Here is a 19,170-nt window from a genome sequence, read left to right as displayed (position 1 = left end):
GAATCACAGGGAATTTTTTATAGCGAGATCAATTCATAGCAGAGAAAGCAATAATTCCTTTATTAAATGGAGGGTGAGGACACAAGGTCCTCTCTGCCACATAAGCCTTGACATCAAATGAATATACAGTGTAATAGGGTATTTAAATTATATGGAAATATATTGTAATAGGGTAATTGTTATCGGTAATTGGGGTAATCTATTAGGTATTGTATTGAGCTGGTAATTTAGGGTTGTGAGAACAACCCTAGACATTATGGTAATAATTTATAATGGGGGAATCGCTTGGCTTGCGAGAGGTTAAATTGATCTAACTTTATAACTCATGAGGAAGGAACTATATTTTAAAGAATGAACAAAACAGATTATATTTTGGAGAACTAAGTAATCGATTTAATTAAATTGTAACTCAAAATGAAACTGGAAACTTAAATAAAATAATATTAAGAAAACTTTTTGAACAAACAATAGAATAATTACAGGATTTGCATTCAATAAAAAAAGATGAATAATATATAATAATAAAATTGATATTAGCAACTCACTGAACCAGGAAAATGGTGTCTCGGAACAGAGGGGTAGAGTCGGGCCCGATTATCTGCTGTAGATAGTTCCAGGTCCCGTCCTCGTAACTGACTGCCAAGAGGCATACATTTTAAGTCCAATTTTACTTGTCATGAATTTTCACCGTCGTCGACCCTTTTAATTTTTAAACAATGGATGCTCTTGGATTGTGAAAATTCATGTCAAATAATCGGCTACATTACAACAGTATAACAAAATACAATTCAAACAAAAAAAAATTGAAAAGGATTTAATCAGGGCAATAAGAAACCATTTATAAATTATGTTTTACGCTGCTATAAATACTATTTCAATAAAAACGTGTTTTTTAGTTGGAATAACACTATTATGAATTAGCAATATATTCTGGAGATCTCCATCTATTCTGACAGAACTTCATCAAATAATTAGGACCCTTAAGATTGTCCAAGTCTCGAGTCAGTACTACTGCATTCGTACTTTGATACTCATTGTTGGTGGGAATATCCACCATCAACAATAGAGAAATCTTGAAGTTTAAATATTAAAACATATCATAAGAAGTCTAAAATAGTATAGAATTTTAGCTATATGTCCTGTTCTACCTTATATTTAGATGCAAATCACCTAAGGTCTGGAAGTGGATCTAGACATGGCCCTTTCATCTAAACATCACTGCCTTAATACAAAGGCCAGAGTGAGTGCAAGAAATAACTTAATCCGCAAGCTGTCCAACTACTCATGGATTTGTGCATCTCTGTAGCAGATTATTGTATGCATCCCCCAGTCTGATGGTTCCAAGATGGCGGACCAAAATTTTGATGCGATAGATAAGAGTAGTTATTTCTATTCGAATAGGATCCCCAATCAGACCTGTGGTCAAATTTCCCTTTTAAAAGAAATACTTACTTGATACTTGAGGTCGTTGCCAAGGACTGGGGTTTCCAGATAGGCAGTGTTTGAATTCTCTGATCACAGTAAAATAACCTTATGGTTATTCATGCTGTAGAGGTGCTTTGACTCACAAAAAGAGGTTCCTCGTAAAATCCTGTAGTGAGTAGAGTGGCTTTTCCAGGAGTTTATTTTTCACTGTGATACAGAAACAAGAGTCCCGTGTTTCCTGAATTTATCTAGGAAGGCTGTTAAAAATTCGCAATGCCTGGGAAGTAAAGCTATTGTAGTTCCCTGCCAGTCGGCTCCGGGGAACCTGCAGTCTAGTGGCATGTCGTGTATTGTGGCTGTATATATACACCTTTTTTGTATCTGTTCCATATTCATCTTTATCTACATCAGCGAGCACAACACATATTGACTGTAACAGTGATCCCTGAAGCTGGAGAATGTCACTATGCTCAGAGCCATCTATTGCAGTGGCAGCAATTATTCAGCTGTATTTTTCACCAAGTCTGTAATAAGTTATATAGTGTAGATAAATATAATTTTATTGACATAACATTCATAGAACAAAAGGCAACGTGTAGATAGATTGGAAAAAGATGATATTATAGATAGAAGAATGAGGAGATAAAAAATAAAACCATTGAATACACTATTTATCTATAATCAATTCAATTGAATCTCTCATGATCACTCTCAAGTAAAGTAGGTTTAACAAACTGCATGGAAGCATGACGTAATGAAAACTTGACGCAATGAAATCTTGAAGAATTGAAAACAGGCCTATAACTATCCTCGGTAAATTAAGAGTCTGTATGCAACATTTCAAGTTGATCAGTCCAGAAGCTCAGACGTGATGATGCGTCAATTTTTTATCCCGTACTTTTATAAGCCAGCTCTCTCCTTTATTATACTATAGGAGAATCTATATAAATATATATAAAACCGAAATGGCACTCACTCACTCGCAGAATTAAAATTCTACCGGACCAAAAACGTTCAAATTTGGTAGGTATGTTCAGTTGGCCCTTTAGAGGCGCACTAAGAAATCTTTTGGCAATATTTTAACTCTAAGGGTGGTTTTTAAGGGTTTTAAGTTCGTCTTTTAGCATGTATATTCTTCTTATTTTCTTAATTATAATTGAAAAAAGGCCATACCATATGTTAATATAGAACTATAATCTAGAGAGTACCTCTTCGAAACAGTTGTTAACTGGTAACTAAATAAAAATAAAATGGTAACTAAATTAATAATTTTGTCAGGTTGGCATTAAGTTGAGTTGACTTTGTTAGGTTGGCACCAAGTTGAAGATTGAAATGCATTTATCGCGGAAAAATTGATTGGGCACTGCTACTTCAATCAGAGCTATTCCTGGGAATATTATATTACTAGCCGTCAGGCTCGCTTCGCTCGCCATATCCGTTTAGCCAGACGTTTAGTTTGGACCCCCGACTGGATCGTCCTAACATATGATAAAAATGCTCAAATGAAAAAATCAGGCGAGCGAAGCGAGCCTGCTGTTCTCACTCTTGGACGATCCAGTCGGGGGTCCAGGGGGCGCCAGCGAAGCGAGCCTGACGGCTAGTGATTATATAATATAGATGAGTTTAGTAATGAGAGGACTCCACAGGGGCTCCACATAGGTCAAGTCCACTTGACTTAAGTTATGTACCTTTACAATCTAAATGTATTTGCAAACTTGAAGTCGTCTACAAAAACAGAAGCATTTTAAATCCACTAGACCCTTCTTCAAGCTTTGTTTGACTTTTATATTCAAAATCAGGGTAGCCTACTACAGTCTAACCTAAAAATGATAAAATAAGATTAAACAATTATCAGACAATGTGGAATGTTTAATAACAACTAATAAAGAAGTAGGCCTATGATGCAAAAGAAAACGAGGTAGCCTATGTATGAAGAAGAAATCTTTGAGACTAATTAGATTTTTTACTTCAACTTCATAATAAATTGTATACTTTTGTGGCTATGAAAATTTGAGGTCAAGAAACTTTTCAAAATCGCCTATTTAACTCAAACGTTAAAAAAACTTCAAGTCAAGCATACTTGACTAATGTAAAGGGCCCTATAAAGTCAGTGCCAGTGCTGAAGTACCTATTGTAAATTTGTAACGTATCAGGTTTCATTTCATTCTTGATACGCTGCAACCATCCGTAGCCTTGCGAGCTTTCTCCCGATAATATTGCCAATTGGAGCTTCCTGTCATTACTACAGCTGATTTGTATTCTGCGACTTCAGGGAAGAAGAGCGCATTAATTTGGTAGCAGCGGTGTAGTTACTTAGGTTAGATTCGTTTTAGTAGTGAATTATTTTATATACAGTAGTTTTTTTGAGTATGATATAGGTGAGACGTGTTAGCTCGGTTCAAATATTTATATTTAAATATGTGTTATCAGAACGTTTCAAGTTTACAGTTCATTTGAGGATTTAAAGCGGCTTGAGGAAACTTCACCTTTGAAGGTGAGTGTTTTCTGGTTGGAACGTTGCAACTAAGTTTTATTATCCTCAGATGAATAAAGAATTTGCTTGTAAGGATTATTTATTTTACATTAATAAAGCAGATGTTATGCTGAACTTTTTTGAAAATAAGATTAAAATTTTTAAAAAATTTATACGATAATTTAAGAAAAACATAATTTTAGCACCTTTACAGTATTTTAAATAAAGAGGTATTAATATACTTACACTTGACACACAACAATGCTTATATTTTCTTATTAAAATAAAGTTTCAAAATCATCAAATTTTTTTTATTCCCAACAATGACAAGCTTTGATGAATATTAAATGGTTTTAAGTTGAACTTAAATTTAACTAGCCTAGGCGTACCATACAATAATTATTACGGTAACAAGAAATTTGTTTAATACTCATTCTATATTTTTTATAGGATGCCTGCCAAGTTATAATGAATATTGTAGGCCTATTGCAATTGAGTATTTATGCAAGTGATTTTATAGACTACTTTTGATTCAGATAGCAAGCCTATTTAAAGCTGATGGTAGCCTATATTTTCTATTCAGTCAATTCATCTGAGGCAATTCTAAAGTCCACCCTAAGTATTTTCTCAATATTTTACTGCTGTGAGAACAAAACGAAAAAAGTAGCCTTGAGCCGATTACCCACTGATATGCCTATAGTGATGCAGGTCAGGATCACGCTACACATACAATGGTAGGCTCAACCTATAGTATCTTATTATTTCTAGTTTCTACCTGCCTAGCAGGTAGTAAAAACTACGTAGAATAGTCCGGGATCTGATGCTTTTTCCCAAAATTTATTATAGATGCCGCTATCACTTATCACCGAAGCACGAATCTACCAATCATTATGATAATCAATTGATACTTTTCATCAGGCCCCAATTTATAAAAGAGCTGACTAGACTTTCCATATAAACAGTTTTGAACTGACCTTCCAGGAATTTAAGTAGGTTACGGTACTTGAATGGATGCCAAATTTTGGGGGATTTTGCGATATGGACATCACCATGGGGGGGATGGGCATCCCTGATTCAGGGTGCCAAATATTCAGAGCCCCCTTTATATTTCAATTATTCTACTTAATTAATTGTATTTAATTTATTACTTATAAATATTTAATAATAAGGCTCGGTTGAGGAAGGAAACTCAGTTTCCGAAAATTTCCGTTTCTAATGTAAGTTTTAAGTGTTTTCAATCTATTTATGTATTGTGTCTCCTGTTTTAATTGATATTAATAACTATTTAATTACTTATGTACCCTAAGCTTAGCTGTATAATATTTCACTATCAAAAAATCTCGATATATTGAAACAACAATGAAACTTTGGTGCCACAAAAACTATTTTTCTACTTTTGCCAGTGTATTCTTATTTGATTGTATTTTATAGCCTAATAATAACCGACTACAATAATCGATTAAATCACGTTTGAACATCTCATTAAATCACCCTCACACTTTCCATTACCCTTGCACAAGTATAACGCTCATGTGGGCATCATCCGCAATGAAAAAAATGTGGTCGTGAATCGTGAAGCTTGTTTGAAGCATAGGGCCCTATTCACCCCATATGCTGGCCTGCTTTTGATCAGCCTATATCCAGATTTTTGCGTACGAACTTACAAACCATAATATACTATATAGTGAGGTCCACGTTATAATGGCAGAGAAAGGTAACAGAACAACGTTGCCAAACCTCTGCCTTGTCAATGCCTTCTATATGTAGCTGACACAGCTTTATTGACGTAATATTACTGTTCATTCTCGTTTAAATAATCTATTATATTTTATTAGACAAGATTTCTATAATTAAGATGAAATATTTCGTTAATCAATTATTAATTCTAAATTGTTAAAAGACGATTTGGCAACAGAGCAAAGCGAGAATGAGATAGCGCTATCAGTTTTTTTGAATAATAGACAAGGATAGCAATACCATTGCTAATCAAACACTGCCATTATAACGTGTACCTCACTATAAGTCATTTACATTTGCGTCTATAGAAATTTTTAATCAGATCTACAAAATTATTCACAAAATTTCAATTTATTTGATCTGAAGCACTTTGAAGAATAAGGATAACAACAAATGAAATAAAAATAAATTAATTTATATGACTATATGGTGTGGTGTGCTGGAAAATGAATTTAAAACACGAATAATAAAATAATGTATTCTTTCATGCAAAAAGTAGGCTACAGCCATCTCTATTCCATCTCATAGCATTATTATAATCGTACCCGCCAATTATCATTATTATTGGAGGTAGAGTTTCAATTCTATTGTTCATCACTAGAGATGGCTAAGTCATGCAACAAGTTATTTAAAAGTTGGATGAACAGTCTCTTATATTGGAAAAATCCTAAATTTAAATCACCTGATTTTACTATTGATCTATTATTTTTAATTTCTCTCAGTACACTTCTACTTACACACAAGTACACCACAGAACACATAGCTTCAAACTACAATAAAAAATACCAATAATACTAGTAAAATTAACACAGTTTTCTTTTGCGCCATACTAAAAAGATTATGTAAATAATATCAGAGCATAAATTTTTGAAATAGTAAAATTTCTTTTATTACAAACATATATTATGGTGCTGTGGGATACATAACCCTAATGACTGTAAGTAATGCCTCTTTTTTATTTTGATAAGAGTAATTTTCAGAATAAATTATTTACATACGGTATCTTTTTAAATGTATGTATTCAGGGCTACTTATTTTTTTATTCATAAAATAACATCATAGTAATTCTTGAAAAACTTTATGTAAAATAACATATCAAAAACACAAATTAAAAACACTTAAACAATAAATTATTTTTGAAATTTATTTTTAAAACCTAAAGACATTATCTTTCTAGTCGTTTTAATTTATGTTTTAATCTGTTATTTTATATAACAACTTTTCAAAAAATGGTACTATGACGTTATTTTATGAATAAGTTAATTAAAGTATTACAATACGTACATACAATATCTTACAATAATTTATGTTTCTAAATTTTCCATAGTCTCCATTAATTCCTAGACTTCAGCCTACTCTATTTTTCAATTTTCTGGATTTTTTATTAAATAACTTTTACTGAATAATTATATAGGTATTCCAAAATGAAACATTACTATATATATCTGTGTTGAAAGTTAGGATACAATTACCCTTATTAGTTATGCTTTTTTGATAAAAAATAAAAATTTTACATTTATTTTACCTAATTATAAATCTTAATTTTCTAGTGATGAGTTTTAGTTCTTAGATGTAATTTTTTAATTCTTTAGCTTGAATGAATAAATTACGGTAGATAACCTCTCAGTACAGTTTACTATAGCAATTAAGTTGTCACCTTGAAATGCCAGTGAACGGCACTGACCTACTGTGGGCTGTAAAGTGTAGATTGAAACTGTCATTCATTTCTTATTTTTGGTCTCGAGCTTTCAGAGCTGGCTTTGTAACTTTCAATTGCCGTAATTATTAAAAAAAGTCCATTAATTGAGTATTATTAAATAATTTCTTCATCAACTTCAAAATAATATTAAATAGTTACTATTTTTTGAAAATTCAACAAGAAAAAAAGATTCTTATTGAATTTATTCATTTTATTTTTTGTTTTTTAACATTGGTTATACTGTTATAATTTTATTTCTATACGTTTTAATGGAATTATTCCTACTCACTAGGCTGGGCTGGATGGAAATAGAACCATTTGAACTCATAGGAATAATATCTCTACATCACTGACACTCATGTGGAAATCCAGCATAATTGCCAACTAGCAGGTAACCCGTGCTCCGCAAGGGTATATTTTAAAACTTGAGAAAACTAATAACTTGACGTAATGAAATCTTGAAGAATTGAAAATAGACCTATAACCATCCCCAGTTAATTAAGAATCTGTATGAAAAATTTCAAGTTAATCAGTCCAGTAGTTCAGACGTGATGATAACGTCAAACATAATTTTCCTATTTCGTACTTGTATAAGCCAGTTCTTTTCTTTATTATAGTACGGTATAGATTATCCATATTGCCAACTGCTTTCACACATATGATCCATATCCATTAAATATGAATCCCTTCTTATTATTTCATTTTTTGTAATTGATTCTATGAAATATATTATAATTTTATTTCAAGTGGGTGAAGAGAATAAGCTGTCTACATGTACTTCGACTTCGACAATTTTTTAATTCAATTGATATAAGACCAGTTAAATAGACACTGGTTGATGCCACAAGGTCTTTCAAAAATAGTTTTACTCAATTTTTTATCGAAGTAGATTAGGTATTTAAATTTATACATAAGTCTATTGCTGTGGAGAGAATGCCCAGTACTCTTATTGGTAACCTATTTATGCAATGGAATCCTTTTCGTTGGCAGTTCAGACGTCGTAAATTTTTCTGGCAACCCTCAAATGTTCGGATAAATTTAGAACAGATTGATTCAGTATGAATGACAAGGATATGGTTGATTTGAGTACGGTACTACTTTTGTTACTGGCATAGACAAGATTTTGTCAAGGAGAGAGTTTTGTAAGAATGAATTCTCACAACAGCAACCAGAGAGTTCTGCATGTTTCATGAAACTTATGATTTTATTTACCCCTTTTCACAGAATCCGGAGATTGGCTTAGATGACCGAACTGTGGTACCAGTACGCGTATTCCCTGGGGGTACGTGAACCATTACAAAGGGGAAGGCGAAATCCAAAATTTCCCTAACAAAGCAAGTTTTAACAAAGATAGATAAAAACTAAAATAATATGCATATGAATATTTTTAATGCGAACTAATGAGGGACAAGTCTTGCTATCCTTCTAATTGTGGCTAGATAGGTACCGTAGGTTTAGTTGTCTTGCTAGGATATAGGAAAAATGCCTCTAGCTAATTGTAAGAATACTGTAGCGTTTACTATTTATTGAACCGGATGTGATATGGATATGGAGATGTGCTTTTGTGATGAATCCACAGTACTTGCAACGTTAGTTTTATCCTTAATACAGTACATTCTCGTAATTCCAATGGAATGTATTTTCGTGGGAAAATGTGATGCAGCTGAAGTATTTTTTCATGAGTGTTTTCCCTTACAAGTTGAGCCAATCCGAAAAGTAATGTAGTAGCCTAGTTATGAAAATATTCACGTTGCCGGTGGATGTCTGATTCGCCAGATGTGTTTCGTGAACTGTGATCAACTTATACAAGGTCGCATGAGCAACTCTTCAAGGCCACAAAATCGCCAAGATGCCGGTGACGTAAATTTCGTTTGATAATAATCACACTGTAGTCTTAGCTCTAGCAATCTACCAGCTCACACCGGTTCAATCACTTTTCCTGAAGAGTATCAGGAACATTCTTCGGCTCAAGCACTTTTCCTGAGGAGTGTTCCTGAGGATTATTTAGCTGCATTTGAATAAGTTATAAGTTACTGAGCTTGCTGTTGAACTTGTAAAACACATTATTATACTGTATTATCAATGCATCGTACAGTTATTGGATCTCAATTCTTATTGGATTTTAATTGCTATGCTGAGATAGCGGTTTCCATTATTTTTCTACTATACGAATGCTTTTCACATAAAATACCAAATGAATGGTTTCTGGAATATTCATCTCGCAGTAAAGTGAATCTGATCACCTTGTTAATAAAGTAATATTAAGATTGTCCATCTTTAGAAATATAATAAGCTGGGTTACCTTATACACACAATTCATAATACAGTGTTCTCTACAAATATTGTAGTTCGTTTTATTTGAAACTGAGGAAGTGGAGTATAGTTGCCTGAAATTCTTTGTGATTATTGATCTACGCTTTTTGTACAGTTGCCAATCCCCATGGCTGCAAGCTAACTTAACAAAATACATCCCAAATTGACGCTGCCCGCCCAAACGATATTTTCAACGGAATTTCATTGTTTCCAATTATTCGATGATTGTGTTCTTTGCTCTTCAAATTTATTTTCAAGGCCCACACAGCAAATTCTGATAACGATGCTACTACGTCAACACGACTGTGCTTGGACTATAGTAGCTTTTTCTTCCTTATCATATTTTTTGTTCACATTTGTATGCCACTTTTCATATAATAATCCATGTTATGTAATGCTTTTCCGCAAAATAGTTTATAGTTTTTATAGTATATTGTGCATTTTTTATAATAAACATTTGAACCTGACCGCAGCGCCGAATGATAACAGAGAAGAGTTGAGGAAGAATTTACTGCTCCGTATCACAACTGATACGATGAGTTGGACCAAAACCAGCGAAAAATGAATTTCTCAACTATAACTACACAGCCTCGCGCACACCATTGCGAATCGCATGACGGCGAGGCGCGACGGCTTCAACCATTGACCACTGCTCAAGTTCACTCCACAAGTTCTACTCTTGCTCCCGTCGCCGTCATGCGATTCGCAGTAATAATTGTAACATATTCAGCACCCGTTCTCAGTTATGAAAAATATAAGATCTAGCAAAAATATCGTGGAATTGAATGCCTTGCAAATTTTTGCATGAAGAGAGAAATTTAGCAATTCATTATTTTTCCTGGGGGAAACAAGGTCTCAGACATTCATTCAAATCCAATGTAAGTATCGTTTCTCTTAAACTGTGATGCAATAAACCAGTTTCTGCTGATCCAATTGGCGGTTCACTGCCAAAGTCTCATATAAATTTACTTCAGTCTAAAAACCATTTGAGTATTACGAGTTTGCGGGAGTAAGGTGAATATACTTGAGTTGTAAAATGTATACATAATATAGGTATAGGTTTATTATGTCTTACTCTCAACATTCATGACCCAAACCAAATCCATGGCCAACATTAAAAGTAAGCAACATTTTAAACTAATAAAAGTTTTATTTTTAATTTGACTAAGATCCACAATTTCATCTATACTGTCTAATTTCTCGTTTATAAGTAATGCAAAGACTTTTCATAATTCTCACCAACTCTGTATAATGATGAGTTGATGATGCAAGTTTTCTTGAAGGATGGATGGATCTGTGCTTTTCTATAAGATTTCGTTTTTTACTGTAAACCACCCCTAGATTGAGATATGCTGTAATATGAAATCGAGTCGGACTAATTCAAATTTTTCCCGTTATCGTGTTTCAGTGGGACTCCATTCTCAAATTTATTTGAAGTCGAATGAGATCTATGCCCGTAAATTGTGTAATTTCTTAATTGCCAAATATATTAAATATAAATAATATACAGATGGAATTAAATAGAGAATGCATTGATTCAAATGCTAATTAATATATAATTATTATTGAACGAAAATCCTAAATAAATGCTGCAAATCACCCCGAAGACCTCTGCTACTGTTGTCAATGTCTGCAGTAGCAGAGGTCTTCGGGGTGATTTGCAGCATTTATTTAGGATTTTCGTTCAATAATAATTAAATAAAATAAATAATATAATAAAATATATTAAATATAAATGTATTTCATCATAATTTATCGCTATTTCTCTATTAAATTGTGTTTTACAGCATTGAGTTGTCAGAAAAGTGAAAGAGAAAGTATTACCGGCTGTGCAAAGGCTACAAATGAACTTTCTACTGGTGATATTATTTTTTCATAGTTGTTTTTCTATTCGTATATCATCAAGCTATCAAAATGAAAAATCTCTTTTTGAGATATGAGCGCCTAAAGTTCAAATTTTTGGGACAGAACATTTCAAATTCAGTAAAAGACAATTCCATGAGATTTAGAGGATTAATTCTTCATGGAATTGATGATTGAATAAAACAAAAAATTCCTGAAAATATCAATTTTTGATAAAGTTATTCAATTTACCAAAAGTAACTTTTTTTGACTTATTTTTGGTCATTTTTAGTAAATTGAATAACTTTCTCAAAATTTAATATCTTCAAAACATTTTTTTTTATTAAATCAACAATATCATGAAGAATTTATCCTCGGAAACTCATGGATTTATCTCTTACCGAATTTGAAATGTTCTGTCGCAAAAATTTGAAATTTAGGCGCTTATATCTCAGAAAGTAATTATCGGAAAAAAATTGGTTTCCTGAATAAGCTTTTCCATTTTGATAGCTTGATGATATACAAATATAAAAACTTTGAAAAATATCACCAGTAGAGAGTTTAATTTCAGCCTTTGCACAGCCTTAAGTATGTTTTTCAATTGACACGCGTCAAAAGTAGACAGAGGAATTGGCTGGGAATGAGAAATCAATCAATCTTATGCCAAACTTCACACGTGCAGGTCAAACTAGACGCAAAGTCAGGAACATCATCCAAATTTGCAGTTTTCACACCTTACTTGATCGAAGACACAACATTTTTATAAGAAGAAAGACTCAATTCAAAGAATTTTACTACAGAATTGCTATTTTTAATATTTTGGGTTGTCTCGAGATAAATAGTAGTAAACATAAAGAGTCATTAAATTGAACTATTCAGTATCAAACTATTTTCCTACCATCATTAAAATCTTGATGCTGTGACTATAAGAGTTTAATAAATTGATTTAAATTGGAATTTATTTTAAAATAAAATCTTCACAAACAGTACGAGGTGATCTTGGGAGAAGTTAGCAAGTAACTTTATCAGTAGATTTTTCTAGTTTGTCCGGTTTATTAGATTGTGTTTTCTAGAATTTCCTACTTGTGATTCGGAAGATAGGTAGTTAGTACTTAATTCTGTCTTATTTCAAAAGTTACATTGAAATTTGAAACTTTTTTATCTCTTATGGTTTCAAATCAGTCATCAATTTATTATAATCATTCAAATAGGCATATCATATATTTTTAGTAAATTTTATTAACATGAAAATCAATATTACTTGAAACTAAATTCCTAATTTCTGATTTATTATTGTTTAATAACGATTAACAAACATTTTATGCACTTATTATCATAAACGCTCATTGATAACTGCTGTAGTATTATGTAAATTATCACGCTATTGTGGCTCACTATTTTGTAACAGTCGAAAACGATCTAAGCTGGTTTGTATGCGTTCATGTGAAAACAGCCGAAGCACGCAAATTGAGGAAACTCGCTAAACGGTGACCGACCACGACCACACGGCGATCACGTGACGTAGCAATTGAATTATTGTGATTGATGGCGGGGGGAGTGGGGAGGGCTCATCCCAGACCTTCCTCTCATTTGTGATAGTGTGGACTGATCACTCGCACGCGCGCACACACATGCCCAGCTTAGCTAGACACTGATTGCGACCTTGTGACTTGTGACCCATGTCAGATATAGAAGACGGCCTTAGCAGTTCGGCTATAAAAATTAACAACCTCAATAAAATTATCAGTGCGAATTATTGATTTGATTATCAGACCTACTAGAAATCAAAGATAATACGTACAGTGATAAATAAGGTTGTAGACACTTATCAATTAAGGTACTCTCTTTAATATTGTATATCTTGTTGAATGAATCTATCTAGTTAAAGAAAAGTTCCGTTGACACTCCAGGAAACATTTTTTTTTGTTTTTTTTATAGAAGAGCTACTAGCAAAAAGCATATTCTAATATATGACATATAAATATTTTAAAATATGATAATTTTTACCGGTCGGTAGAAGACTACTGACTTGCCAAAGTGTTGAAATGCGCCTTTTTAGTATTTAGTGGATAGTTTTTCAGGTCTGAATAGAAACTGAATATACAATAAATTATTTGAATGGTGAACCCCCCATTTTGATAATTTTGGTTCAATAAAAATAAATAAATTTGAATCGCTGTAAAAGAAATTCCTCCTGCACCTCATCCTACTCTTCCTCTTCCATCTCCTATCCTTCCTCTTCCTCCTCCTCCTCCTCTCTCCTACTCCTCTTCCTCCTCCAAAGTTAACTGGAGCTCACTTGTTGATAATATGAGTAACAATCTCGCATTAAAACCTTACCTCAACACTTTGGTCTCGAACAAAAAAACTCTTGGCCGTTTTATTGCGGTTGTAATAGAAAGCATCAAACACCAAGCAGGGTTTATCTGACCAGTATGTGATTTTTTTTATAGGAGCTTGATAGATCTCATCAATGGCTACAAGATTTGGCAGATATATTGTTGGAGGAACGACATTTGGTGCTGGAGCCTACTTTTCAACATGGCTTGTAACAGGAGAGCGACCGTTCATTGTGAGTCCACCTTTTCCAAAACTGTTTCATAGTACTTAATTTTTTGAAGCCTTCAATTTATTTTACTTTTAATGGAATATTGACTGTTTAAGAACAGTTAGCTCCACTATTTCTGTCAGCTTTGTTGACTAACTACTTTTAGTTAAATCATTTTCTGTTGGTTTGGAACCCATCTAAAAATGTAGCTTCAATAATCGTTTATTATCTTCTCACCCATTACCTTTTTACAATTATCTAGGGCTCATAATATTTGTATCATTTTCGTAGTATTTTTTAATTTTGTAATATTTTCTACGTCCGATATTACAATATGATATTATTAAATCGATATAATATATATTCCTACTATACGACAACACTGTACTGATCATCAATCAGATAATTAATATAAATATTCAATCCCTTTCAACTTTTTTTGTTAATTTGTAATTCCATGCACATAAGTGATGATGGAATGATAATCATTCCCCTTGAAATTTCCTAAAACCAATATTTCAATAACGTTTTCAGTTTTTGAAACGCTTTCCAAATAAACGATATGATGTTAATTAAAAAGATTCAAACGTGCTGATTGCTGGTTACTTCAATTCATTGTCGACTATAGTTTCATTAATCTTGGATCAACTATGCTATATTTTGAAAAAAAAAAATGGTTTCATATCAAATAATACCGTAATACTTTTTCCCATTAAAAAAATATTATTCTCGTTGAGCTTGCGATTTAATGTAATGATTCTATTTATTCTACTGTATTGTACTGTAAATTGTACCATTTTCATTTTTTAACGCATTTCAGACATGAGGCAATTTCTTTTTTACATTGTTCCATATCAAATGCTATAATAATTTTATTGTAATTGAATGAACTATTTTCAAATTATATTTTTTCGTTCGAATATATAGTTTTGTGATTTGATTTGAATTATGTGAAACTTTGTGTTGAAGGGCGAACCAGTAGTAGCTGCCGACCCTCAGAAGATGTTGAGGGCGAAACGGCCGCTGCCGCCCAGAGATGCCCAAATCAGGTCGTTGCAGAGTGAGGACTTCGATGTTCTAATCATTGGCGGTGGAGCAACCGGAGCTGGATGTGCCTTAGATGCAGCAACTAGAGGTATTCTATTCCTCCTTTCAATATATTTGCATCACCAATAGTGAAATTAATTCTGTCTATTATCGATTTTGGTCCTAGAAGCAGTCATCAGGTCATGTCAGATGCCCTGAAATCAGGCGCTGCCTGAAAACTCTGACAACAGACCTGTGCCAGCCAGGTCAATCGGCATTATTACCATTATATCGATTGTTAACTATATATAGTTCAATCATGTTGGGGATTTTTGTAATGTAATTTAGTCGGCTGGTGACGTAACTCGATTGAGTGATTTGAGAGGGAATTGTTTTGTATATAGCCTTTTTCTCCGGCTTGATGTATGTAAAGTTTCTTCACTATTCAGCTTGGTCAATTCTAAGAGTATTTACTTAGAATTATTTGGCTCGAGTTAAGCATTCGCTAAGACCAAGTCCATCAAGTGTAACCATGTGTCAATCCAAAATGAAACCTAGTTCAAAGATTCGCATGCACCATTGTTTAATCATTGACAAATTTAATGAAAATAATATTTTTTTATTATTTCTTCAGGCCTTAAAACAGCATTAGTCGAAGCAGATGACTTTGCTTCGGGAACAAGTAGCAGAAGTACAAAACTCATCCATGGAGGAGTTCGATATTTAGCAAAAGCTATACTCAACTTGGATATAGAACAGTATCGAATGGTGAAGGAAGCGTTACACGAGAGATCGAACATGCTCAACTCCGCACCACATCTAACACGACCTCTACCCATTATGTTACCTGTATATAAGTAAGTTCTTGTCTAATTCAACTCTCGATATCCGCCTTATAATATCTTCCATCTAATTTTTGGTAGAAACTTCTTTGTCAACGTATTTGTTTAGATAAAGATAGATACTTCATTGATTCTCCAGTGTTTGTTTGTCAAGTAATTCCGGTTTAATGTGGTACTGAAATCTAAACTAAGTACTAGTTGTAGTTTATTATTATTGTCGAGTATTACATACTTCCTGTATGAATGAGAAACTTCATTGATATAGTTAGCTCAGATAAAGAATTTCAACATTTGAAAAGTTATTAATATTTCAAAAAATGGTTTTATTTATTCGACGGGCATTTATTCAAGGATTGAAATACATACTTACTCGAATATATTATAGCCTATTCCAAGTCTTGTGAATAGTAGTTTTAAAGACTCTGGAATTAACTATGTGGCCTTCACTACCTGAAATTCCACATAAATAAAGGAATATAATCCAATCAATTGAAATGTTTTCAGATGGTGGTTAGTTCCTTACTACTGGGCTGGTATCAAAGCGTATGACTTTGTAGCTGGTTCGAAGACTGTGAAAAGCTCCTATTACCTATCAAAGAAGGCTGCCTTGGAGCTGTTCCCCATGCTTCAGGGCGATAAACTTGTTGGAGCAATAGTTTACTATGACGGTTTGTATTCTGCTCTTCACTATATTCGTACTCTAAGCTCACTGTCCGGTATTGGTGTGTAAAATATTACCTGAGAATTTTTTGTTTGTTTATACATACTGTTTATTCTCTTCAATTAATTACAAAGATGTATTGTATACGAATTGAAGTTCATCCACGCCCTTTTTGTCTTGAAAACGGTACAATACACATTTGAAACATTTCCAGTTTGTATTACGCCTACAAGCTAACGATCCTCTCTAAATAAAAACTTATCAAGATGTTTCAGAGAACCTGAAATTCCAGATATTGATGTTAGTTTTGGAGATTGGAGAGTTAATTTGTTATTAATATAAATTATGAATTATGTGTTTTTTTTAATGTTATTTCAAGATATTCACTATACTTATTTCAATTCCATTCAAGATTTTTATATGATTTATGCGACTATTATAACCTGATCATCTGTAATTTATATATTTATATAGTTTTCTTATTGTTTCTCCTTTCATACATTTCCAAATTTATGTCGTTAAAACAATCAATATCTGAGAATTGAAATAAAAATGTTTATCTTTTCATTCAGGACAGCAAGATGATGCGAGAATGTGCTTGAACGTAGCACTGACGGCAACCAGACATGGTGCAACAGTGGCCAATCACGTTTCAGTGACAAAACTGTTGAAAGACAATAGCGGCAAACTGTGTGGAGCCTCATTGAAGGATGAGCTGACCGGCAAGCAGTGGGATGTGAAGGCCAAGTGCGTCATCAACGCCACGGGACCCTTCACCGATACCATCAGGAAAATGGATGAGCCAACCACCAGGGAAATATGCTCTCCCAGCTCGGGTACACACATTGTGCTTCCCGGATACTACAGGTCAATTGAATTTTGCTGTTTTGAAATTTATTCTTTCTATTTAAAAGGTTGAGTCTTTTTTCGATGTCTTGCCTTACTCATATATTCTATTTACTATCCATTTTCACTAGGCTACTATCCATATTTCCTTCTTTTATTCCCTTTATTAAAATTAACTACTCACTAGAACGTGTGATGTTCTTTGAAATTCTTAAACAAAAAAACTTAATAGTTTTCTTCCATTCACATTGAATAAAAACTACTTTTCACAACTCAGAAAGTTCTCTCATCCACTTTGATTCTATTTTGTATTCTAATTTCACTTTCCAAAACACTTTATGTCAATTTTTCCAATATATGAGTAATATTTTTATTCTATTTTAATCGTTTTCATGAGTACTTTTTTAAAGCCTGTTAATTTTATTTGAGAGCGTCAAAATTGATGACTTGTACTTGGAATCTATTCATTTATATTAAGTTAAGGTGTAATTTAATAATTAAAACGAAGTTATTCAATGTGTGATTCAAAATTTACGTAATTATAAAAGTCCAACAAAACAAATCTCTCTCCAAGTGATTCCGTGGCGTAATTGGTAGCACGCGTGAATCGAAGGCTGTGGGTTCAAGACCTATCAAACTAATTTGAAATTTTCAAACCTTATAAAGATTATCCACGTAATTTTGAACCAAATAAATAATTATTTTATTTTTTAATGTTTCCTGGGCATAAGGAGATTACAATTGACAACACCAAATTTTCATCTAGAAATGCACGGGTTACCTACCAGTATCCAAAAATATTACATTTAGCCTATATCAAAACTTTTTCTGCTCGCTGAAACAATGACCCCTGGCGGTTAGCTGAAGATATCCTTTACTTATTGTAAGCTTGCATCATTTATGTGGGTTTGATAGTAATAGTATGTCTGCTGAAAATGTAATTTATAGAAGGACAAAAAGTTGTTCAACTTCTATAAAGGCATAATCAACTGACAAATTGTCAACTTTTTCATTTATTTTCACAGTCCAGACCAGATGGGTCTTCTGGATCCTGAGACTTCTGATGGCAGAGTGATTTTCTTCCTGCCGTGGCAGAAGCAGACGATTGCAGGCACCACAGATCTGCCTTGCAAGGTCACTCACCACCCGAAACCGACCGAAGACGAGATTCTCTTTATTCTCACCGAGGTCAAAAACTACCTTAACCCGGATGTTGAAGGTAATCTCAATCTCTATGAATAGATAGAGTATTTCAAATAAGAATAAATTAATGCAACCCTTTTAAAGTATCACCTGTTGAAAGCTAATGTTTTCATACACTGTAATAATTATTGTAATAAAGTTTCTCAAGTAAAGGATCAGCTAATATTTGAGAGAAATACACGCTTCATAGTGTGACGTATGTCAACAATATCATATTTTTATGTAAGTACACTATTTTGTAACTTGCAAGTCGACTTCTCTACGTAAATCATAAGTAACTTATACCATAGAGAAAATATACCGTTAATTGGTTGGTTATCATTTAAGTGGTCAATTGAAAACATTGCATATACATGTGACTGCACATGTACACTGCTTATACGTATGAAATTAAGCGAGAGTGTGATTTCAACTGCAACTTCAGGCCCCGTTTATGCACTGCGTTGTGGTTTGTCCCGCACAGCTGAAAACCTGCGGTTCGAATATTTTAATTGTGATTGCTTTTCACAGCCAAAATGCTTCTTACAAAATAGTGGAGGTGGATGTCAGTACTGC

At 33.1% G+C, this 19,170-nt stretch overlaps 1 protein-coding gene across 15 annotated transcripts in view; it reads left to right on the top strand.

The window, feature by feature from the left end:
- The first annotated feature begins 3,675 nt into the window (after positions 1–3,675).
- Positions 3,676–19,170, top strand: part of LOC111060466 (glycerol-3-phosphate dehydrogenase, mitochondrial) — a 34,061-nt gene continuing 18,566 nt past the window's right edge. For 8 of the 15 annotated variants that reach the window (XM_039423511.1, XM_039423512.1, XM_039423509.1 and 5 more), the window contains exons 1-7: positions 3,676–3,919; positions 13,943–14,061; positions 15,007–15,172; positions 15,698–15,920; positions 16,410–16,573; positions 17,139–17,433; positions 18,438–18,631. In XM_039423511.1, the coding sequence (XP_039279445.1) occupies positions 13,963–14,061; positions 15,007–15,172; positions 15,698–15,920; positions 16,410–16,573; positions 17,139–17,433; positions 18,438–18,631 (1,141 nt within the window). In that variant the 5' untranslated portion in view covers positions 3,676–3,919; positions 13,943–13,962. Of the gene's footprint in view, positions 3,920–6,359; positions 6,573–7,626; positions 7,726–13,942; positions 14,062–15,006; positions 15,173–15,697; positions 15,921–16,409; positions 16,574–17,138; positions 17,434–18,437; positions 18,632–19,170 lie in introns of those variants that run through there. The other 7 variants (XM_039423506.1, XM_039423517.1, XM_039423514.1 and 4 more) reach the window with 4 other exon arrangements.

Source organism: Nilaparvata lugens, chromosome 3 (assembly GCF_014356525.2).
Source record: "Nilaparvata lugens isolate BPH chromosome 3, ASM1435652v1, whole genome shotgun sequence".
In the NCBI taxonomy this organism is placed as follows: Eukaryota; Metazoa; Arthropoda; class Insecta; order Hemiptera; family Delphacidae; genus Nilaparvata; species Nilaparvata lugens.
This window is presented reverse-complemented; position numbering and strand designations above follow the sequence as displayed.